The following is an 8808-nucleotide window of genomic DNA, read 5'->3' as shown; positions in this document are numbered from 1 at the left end:
ATTGGTACTTCTGTCCCTTTAATTCTTACAGCCAGGCAACTTAATGAACACTGTTATAGTTACTGTCTTATCAGTTTGTGGTTAGGTGCTGAGTTTTGGGACCTAACTTCCCAGACGTTTAATGTAGTGTATTCACCAGTGAATAAATAGTTTTTCCTTTTTTCTTTATTAATTTATATTTTGATGCCACGTTCATTAAATTATTAAATATTCATTTTTCTGGAAAATTTTTTAAAATTATGATGTAAAAATATGTTGAAAAATTAAATTTTTCTGATGAACCAACAGTTAATGATAATGTATCAAATATTGTGATAAGACAGTGCGCTGTATTATCACAACAAACTATCAGAATTAAGTCTTATAGTACCATAGATCGATAATATAAATAAAAAGTACGTCCTTTATATACAGATTTAATGTAATGTGCTGCAGTCCTAGAGAGCACATATATCTCAGTCTCACTAAAGTATTCTATACTGCAATGATTAATATGGTCACGAGTTAGGTCTTAACCATAAATATTATCTAATGTTAGTCATAAAAATAAAAAATTATACATTAAATTTACATTTAACTTTTCCGAATCTTAACCGTAATTAAATTTTTAAAACTTTTTCATGTAGTAGTTCGTGATAAAAGAATTACTATATATTTTAGAAATATTTCAGTGACGCATACAACCCGTTTTATATTGACATTACTGCCAACAAATAGTTTTCCTTTTTTACATAATAGTTGGCAACCTTGTCAATGAGTTGATAATTTATTTTATAATGAGCATACCTAAACACTTTATTAAATATAAAATTTCAGCTTATGGTTCATGTATTCAAGTAGTACCAGTATAAGTGACCATTTTGAAAATTTGATAAAAAGAGTTGTTGTGCATACCAATTTTTTCATTATTATCAAAGCATCAGTTTGTACACGTAGACTGAACGAAACGTTCCGCGTTGTCTTAAAGGTCAGCCTTCATTGTAACGCACAGAAGCAGTGTTGATTGTATACATTTTGGCGACGACTAATCAAACGATTGATTCCGCGTACTGTATTCGTATACAATATTTATGTATATATATATATATATATATATATATACTAATATTGTATAGATATAGGTATATGTTGTAATGTTTTTGTATATACACAATATTAATATGATAATCGCGGCAGTTTGTTGTTGTTTGCATTTTGTTTTTTTTTTTTAACTCGTAAGCGTATTTTTTAGTGATAATAGAGTTTTATTATAGTATGAATATCGTCTACGAGTAGTTATAATCAAAACTGCAATAGATATTTCACTGTTCCGGTTTCATTAACGTTACTGCTACCGACGCCCGCCGTTTCAATAAATTTTAATTTATACACTTATCATTGACAAAAAACAAAAACATTTGTAACATTTTCGTTCCCCACCTAACGGTTACCAGCAGGTAAACGGTCCGCGGAAGAACGGCACATAAACCGCCACCGTCGCCGCTTTGTGTAATGAAGGGAACGGTCGCCTTTAACAATCTTTGTTGTCCGTATCAATTGCCGCCGCCGTCGTCGTTGCGACCCGACAGCAACGACAAACAACGAGCATCGCTACACGTCAATCAGATGTGTTTATATTAACAGTTACGATTCCCGACCACCGCCGCTTAATGTACAGACCAACGCACAATACCAATCTGTAAGTACTTAACTGAGAGTGAGAACGCGCGCGCATTAAATTCACAGAGATAGATACCCCGAATGAACTAAAAATTAATTTCTCTTAGATGATAGCGCCTAAAGATACGCCAAAATAATTCATATATGCTGATTAAATTAGATTCCAATCTTAGACTCGAGCTGATACAACTTTCAGATGTATTGTACCAGTAGATTTTTTATGTTACATTAGTTAATAAGTAATAATGAGCTTTCAACTATGATACATTCCATAATTTCATTTAGTTTTCAAACTATATTTTAATATCCTACAAATTCTCTTAATTTAATAGCCTAATATGTCCTGCTGTCTATTGAATACTTTGAATCGTTGTTGGGTGTATATTAAGTATAAATAGTTATTAAAATATAATAGATATGAATACTATCAATGTGTAGGATTTTAATAGCTGAAACATCATAGAATAAATAACTTGTTTAAAAATGAGCTTTTTTTATCAATTTTTGAAACTGACAATATTGATAATACCTTTATTTTAACTTTTATGAGGTTTATGATTCTGATTAAAATAGAATAAAAATGTTAAAAAAAACTATGACATATCTTAATTTCATTGTTTTAGTTAATTAAAAAATGAATAATTTAATTATAAAATTAATATTAATATTAGTAATAATATTAATCTTTTTTTTAATGTCTTAAATAAAAGTTATTTATATGTACATTAATTAAATGAAAATAAACAAATCAATAAGTGGCATTATTGTATTGTATTACATTTAAATAGTAACTATATTATAAATTTATTTAAACTAAAGTAATATTAACTGATTGTATAAACCATAAGTATATAAATGGTATTTAATGTTAAAACAAAGTATACTGTTTGTATTAAAAATAAATCTAATCCAAGAATAACTGAATAAAATATTTTACAATATTACTGTTGATATATTAAATATATTTATTATAATATTTATATATTATATATATATTACTTAAATTTTAAGTATTAAGAAAAATTTAATTTATTTCATAACTGAGAGATCAAAAGTGTTAGAAATAATATACTTTTGTATAAATCCAGCTTCATTAGTTTATTTAATTCAAAACCAATTTAATTATTATATTTTATAGACAATATGACCTGAAAGTAGGCTACAATGATGGTCATCAAAGGATCATGACAATGAATGGGGAAATACCTAGTGTACCGATAACAACTCTGGCAGGAATTTCAAGTTTAACTGATTGTAAGTAGTGAAGTTAATTTTATAGTTTAATTACATAGTTAAAATAAAATATAAATAAATAATTCTTTTCCTTAAAAATTACTTAAGTAATTTCTCTTTGAATATGATTATGTTTTAGTATAATTAAAATAATTTGCAATTAATATCAGTTTTATTTCAAGTTGACTCTCTTCAATTTAAATTTTTTAAAGTATTCATCGTGCAGTGTAAATATTTTAATTAAGTAGTCTTTTTTTTTTTTTTAATTTTATTGTATTATTATTATATTGCCAATTTTAATGCAGAGTGTCAAAAAATAATAATAACTATTAATAGATATATTTTTAAGTTATTTCATTAAAAAGTATATTAATCCAATGCAGTTCTTAAATTCTCAATTAATTAAAAAAAAACTTTTCTATAATTTTTTATGATTTATAGGATTATTAATATCCTTTGAAATTAATTCAAAGGTTCAGAAAAAATTTTATTGCAATATTTTATTTGTGATTATAGTTATTTTTAATGGTTTATTATTTTAATTTTTATAGTGTTACCTGAAATGCCACTGCCATCCCCAATGCCACAAACATTAGGAAACAAATCTCTTTTGTTTCATCCGCGGGTTGCTGAAGAAGCAGATATTTTACTAAGCCTTCGAGATGACATACTTGTACCTCAACTTATTCAGTCGTTGATAAATACTTCATCAGATCACATGTGAGTTTTGAAGTTTTTAAAATTCAAAATGAATGGAAATTTTTAATTATATTCTTGTTTTAGACAATTGAAGGAGAAATATGTGTATACTGAGCATTATAGTAACCAACAAAATATTCCTGAACTCTTAAGGGCTATATTGCAGCAAAATGCCAATGTATTTAGAGGGCCCCATAATAATCTACAACAGTTTCAAGGTGTGACTTAAGTTAAATATTTCTTTATATTAATGATTGTTTAATCTTTATGTTATATTATTTTCACTGTACATTATAAAATCTATTATACATATGTTTTTTTTGGTTTTTTTATTTCTTAGATAAAGAAAGTTTTCAAAAGACAGAACATGAGATGAATATTATTAACAATTTAGCATCAAGTTTATCAGATCAACAAGAAATACATCAGCATCAAGAAATTATGCAACAGTCTCATCTATTAAATCAACTAGGACCTCAACAACAACCTGTTATTGTCAGGTCACCTGCATCAAAACTACCTAGATTAACATTAGATAATGATGGTAAAATGTTATTCATTTGTAAAAGTTACTATAAAAAAATAATTTGTTTATCATCAATTATAGCTGAAAAAATGTTGGCAGATGTTGGTGTATCAGAAAATGACAAAGCTAATGTTCAAAAATTAGAGCATGAATTTTCTCAATTAACAAATAATTATGAAGCTTTTTTGAATCAACCTACTATAGCTTTAACACGACTAGATCTTAGTGAACATGGTAATTTTATGTGATTTGTGGTTAATTTTTTTAATTAAATGAGTATTTAATATTTTACATTAGTTATCAATAAAGGAACGTTACTTAATATGGAAGAATTAACAGAAGAAAATGATTTTGGTTTATCTCTTTCTGAAAAAATACCAACAAACCAAGGTATGTTTTATTAAAACTGTAAAGTAACCCTTATTGATTAAAATAAAGAGTATTAATTTATACCAAACTCTAGTCAATAGGTCTTGTCAAGTATTGTCAAGAGATCTATTTGATTTTGTAGTAACTAATTTTATTAATGATAGCTTGAAAAGACTACAATAAAAATTAGTTTCATAAAAATGTAACATATACTCACATTAACAGTTTCAATTAAATCTATATAATTTTTTATAATGATTGAAAATATGAGAACCATATTATAAAGTTACTCATTGATTAGGTTGGGTTTTAACATTTTAAAAAATTCAACATTGTGAACCATACATGATTATTGGTTGTATGATTGTCAGATATAACTAAGTTTTAACCTCTTTTGGAAGGACTTTAGAGCTTAATAGTTTGTCTAATGCATAAAAGCATTTATTTCCCATTTTGATTCTTTGTTGAATTTCTATTTTTCATTTATTCTTCTGTGTTCCAATAGTACCCGGTATTTAAATCCTTCCACTTTTTTAAAGTCATACTGACCAACTGTTATAGTTTCGGTTGCAGAAACATTACGTAGTTCCCTACTAACTTTCGTGTATTGCGTTTTCTCCTTGTTGAGATTTAGCCCCACTTTTTTTGCAATTCTATTAACCTGTCACAAAAATCTACCACTTCCTGTTCTTCTTCCCCTAGTAACACTATATTGTTTTCATAGGCAAGCAGATTAAAGCAAGTTTTATCCATTATTACTCCTTCATCTCTTCCAATATTCCTCAATCTACCGGTAAATTTTGCTTTTCCCACACTTCTTTTATTAACAAATATATACCTCTCTATCATGGAACTATCTGCATGCTTTAATACTTCCCCTTGAAGTTCATCTTCCCCGGGTGACATATGGTTCAGGGGTCTTGTGATTTGTTGTTTGATTTCCTCATTTGATGGGGCTGGGCAGAGATCATCATTGGGTTCGTTGCATCCATATATATATATGTAAATGTATCTACTGGTTCTTCACAATTGAGTAGTTTTTCCAAATAGTCTGCCCATTTCTCCATTATTTCTTCTTGGTTTGTCACTAGGCTTCCATCATCATTTTTTAGAAATTTTTCTTGTCTTCTGTATCCTCCTTTAAAGCTATTTACATTGTAATATATCTGTCTTGTATGTGATATGTGACCATATGATATATGGTCTATTTGATTTGAGTACCTACCTTCAGGTAACATCCATGTCCCTTTATGTATGTTCTTATGCGGGAACATTGTACTCTTGACTCTACGACCTTTCCTTATGGCTAAATCTACTACTTTTGTTCCAATGTTATTAGTTATGTCATACAAACTGTGGACACCAATAGTTGGTCTAAATGATCTCTCTTTCCCTATTTTGGCGTTCATATCTCCTAGTACAATTATTATTTTGCTATTACTTATCTTTTTTAGTAATAGTTCTATCTCACAATAAAAATCTTCTTTTTCTTGTTGTGTTTTGTCCTCTGTGGTTGCACGTACGTTAATGAATACGATATCAAAACACTTAGTCTCCATTTTTAATAACGCTACTCTTGGATTGAATACTCTAAACTCTTTTATCGTTTGTACTATATTCTTACATACTACAAATCCAACTTCAAACTACCCTCTTTCATCACACCCACCAAAAAGGATTGTCATATTGCCCATTTCTATACTTCCTGTTTCTTTCCATCTTATTTCCTGCAGATCTAAACTCCTAAACCATATCTTTCTATGTCTGATCATATTTTGTGCAACACTGGGTTTGTAAAGTGTTCGTACATTCCAAGTTCCAAAATTGAGTTCAGTTTTTCTATTTCCATAACTCTTCTCATTGAATCTAATTCGAAGCTTGATCTAAAGTTCTTGAATAAAAATATTTTTATGGGACAGGGTTTGACACGGCCCTCGGTAGTATAGTGGTAAGTATCCCCGCCTGTCACGCGGGAGACCGGGGTTCGACTCCCCGCCGCGGAGCCAGTTGACACGACTTACGTCGCAAAAATGTGGTCGACACTGGTTTTGAGGGTAGAGACCAGTGGGCCGTTTATTAAATGAGCGACAACAGATTATGTTAAGAAAATTAAAACAAACCGAAAAGATAAATACAGTAATAATAATCTTCGCATAATATCGCGGCATTTCGCTGGCGTCGACGACTCGATGTCCGGCGTAATCCTTGGACGGCAAAATGGTTAGCAGCGTTGTAGGTGACGGTGCGCGGGTGCGGATCGGTTGGTCGGCGGCGTTGTCGCTTTCACAACGGGAGGAAGACTCTCGCACCATTTGCGGCGGGTCGTCGTCGGCCGTGCGGCATTTGCTGGACTTTGCACCGTAGCGTATAACACGCAGTGTTGGTCATTCAAATATTCATAGTAGGGCGACGGCTGATAAAGGTGGCACGAGTCACTGGGCATCGTGTATAACGAAGCGACGCGGGCCGTGTCAGGTTGTAAGCACTGCGCTTAACCCCCAACCTGGAGGGCCATACTAAAAAATTCTTTTATATGACCAATTATGTGAAAACAAAAAATGTATTCATTAACTCAATGTACTTTTGAAAAGTGAACAGTACACATTCAAGTAACTTAAAAGTTGTAAAAGCTTATCAATTTAGTGTATATGTAACAATAGGGCAAAACATCTTTATAAAAGCTCTGTTTAACATAGTGTTTTTAACTAAATTTAAAAAATTTATTTAAATTTTTTAGGTAATACAATTAAAGAAGATGATACAAAAGATTTTGGAGTTTCTTTAACTGAAAGAATAAAAAGAAGAAAAAGAGCAGTACAATACTCTGATGACAAAAACAGTATTGATGAAAGTGAGTTAAAAATATATATGTTTGATAAATTTTACTTTGATTTATTAAAAATAATAAATATTAATACTAATTTCAATATAAATGGAGATTAAGTTAATTATTTTACAAAGTTTATTTTTTGATTTTAATGTATATTTTTCAATTGTAGTTGATTATTTTTAATTTTCTTTTATAAGCAGGATAAAAGAATGATTAATAACAGAAAAAGATTGATGTACTAATGTATAGATTTAAATTATTTCTATAGTTTTTGTTTTTTTATTAAATTGAGTAGATACATCAAGATATTTATGTATATATTATATATTTAGCTCAGTGTTGATTAATAAATTGTTGAATTATATATTACAGTAAAAAACTACTTAGAAAGTTATTTTAATACAATTCAATTATTAAAATAAAAAGTAATTAAGTAATATATAAGTAATTCCTTATGATTCACTTTATACAACAAAATATTTAAGTATGCGATACACTTTCATATAGGTTGATATTGTGATGTGCGGCTGAGAGAAATACAGTACCGTGTACTGTACAGGAGCCACTATTATACATAATAGTGTAAAGGACAGCACCCTTTATTTTATTTTGAATGATTTTTTTTTAAGTTTGCACTGCCCATTAGTAGTTTGTTTAAAATTTTATGTTGGAGGTTTGGTTAAAACATTAAGCACTTTAAAAAAAAAAGTGTTCTTACCTCCTCCTCATCATTGTGTCAAAGTGTAGCTATTTTTAAAATCTTTCCTCATTGGTAAGGGTTTTCTCGACAATAAATTCCCTATAAATACTCCTTAAAATAATAATCAAGATATTTTAATATTTTTATATTATAGAAAAATTTACATTAATTTCACTCTTAATATTTTTATTTTGCAATTTAATTATATGAATTTAGTAAAATTAATGGCATATTTAGGGAGAGTATAATGAAATATTATGCTCTCTTTCTGCCTCCATTGTCAGTACTAGGATAATATAAAAATGTTTTTTGACATTTCATTTGCTAATAATCAACTCAAAATAAAATAATTAAAAATAGTTGCAAAAAATGTTCATGGTAACTTATATATTTCTAAATATGCCCTTTCATGAAGTCTCATAATTATTATTAGTTTAAGTGATTTAATTCAAATAAATTGCATATTTAACATAAATTTAAAAAACCCAGCACAGGGGGGTCGCGGCACAGTGGTGACGTGGTATAGATGGATTAAGTATAATGATATCTGACAGTGATTAAAATCACTATAAAAAAAAAACGCTTCGATGCAAATCTTTAGATAGTGTTTAATTTTAAAAAATTGGTGGACTATTCCAAAAGCTACATTATCTGCTAGTTCATTATTAATATCCTAATTAAGATAAAGTATGTAGAATGAAAAAGGGATTATTAAAAAATATTATTTCTCATAAAAAAATAATGTTGATCCATACACTTTTCAATATGTCATAGCATTATAAAGTTAAAAAT

At 28.7% G+C, this 8808-nt stretch overlaps 1 protein-coding gene across 3 annotated transcripts in view; it reads left to right on the top strand.

Annotated features, from left to right (window-relative positions):
- The first annotated feature begins 1268 nt into the window (after positions 1-1268).
- LOC126898774 (nipped-B-like protein B) overlaps positions 1269-8808 on the top strand; it is a 22203-nt gene continuing 14663 nt past the window's right edge. Inside the window, exons 1-8 of one of the 3 annotated variants that reach the window (XM_050673096.1) lie at positions 1269-1678; positions 2798-2913; positions 3444-3612; positions 3676-3809; positions 3932-4135; positions 4217-4351; positions 4415-4507; positions 7224-7337. In XM_050673096.1, the coding sequence (XP_050529053.1) occupies positions 1650-1678; positions 2798-2913; positions 3444-3612; positions 3676-3809; positions 3932-4135; positions 4217-4351; positions 4415-4507; positions 7224-7337 (994 nt within the window). In that variant the 5' untranslated portion in view covers positions 1269-1649. Of the gene's footprint in view, positions 1679-2427; positions 2447-2797; positions 2914-3443; positions 3613-3675; positions 3810-3931; positions 4136-4198; positions 4352-4414; positions 4508-7223; positions 7338-8808 lie in introns of those variants that run through there. The other 2 variants (XM_050673095.1, XM_050673097.1) reach the window with 2 other exon arrangements.

Source organism: Daktulosphaira vitifoliae, unplaced genomic scaffold (genome assembly GCF_025091365.1).
Source record: "Daktulosphaira vitifoliae isolate Bord-2020 unplaced genomic scaffold, ASM2509136v1 Scaffold_2, whole genome shotgun sequence".
In the NCBI taxonomy this organism is placed as follows: Eukaryota; Metazoa; Arthropoda; class Insecta; order Hemiptera; family Phylloxeridae; genus Daktulosphaira; species Daktulosphaira vitifoliae.
Note: the sequence above shows the minus strand (reverse complement) of the source record. Positions and strands in the feature narration are given on the sequence as shown.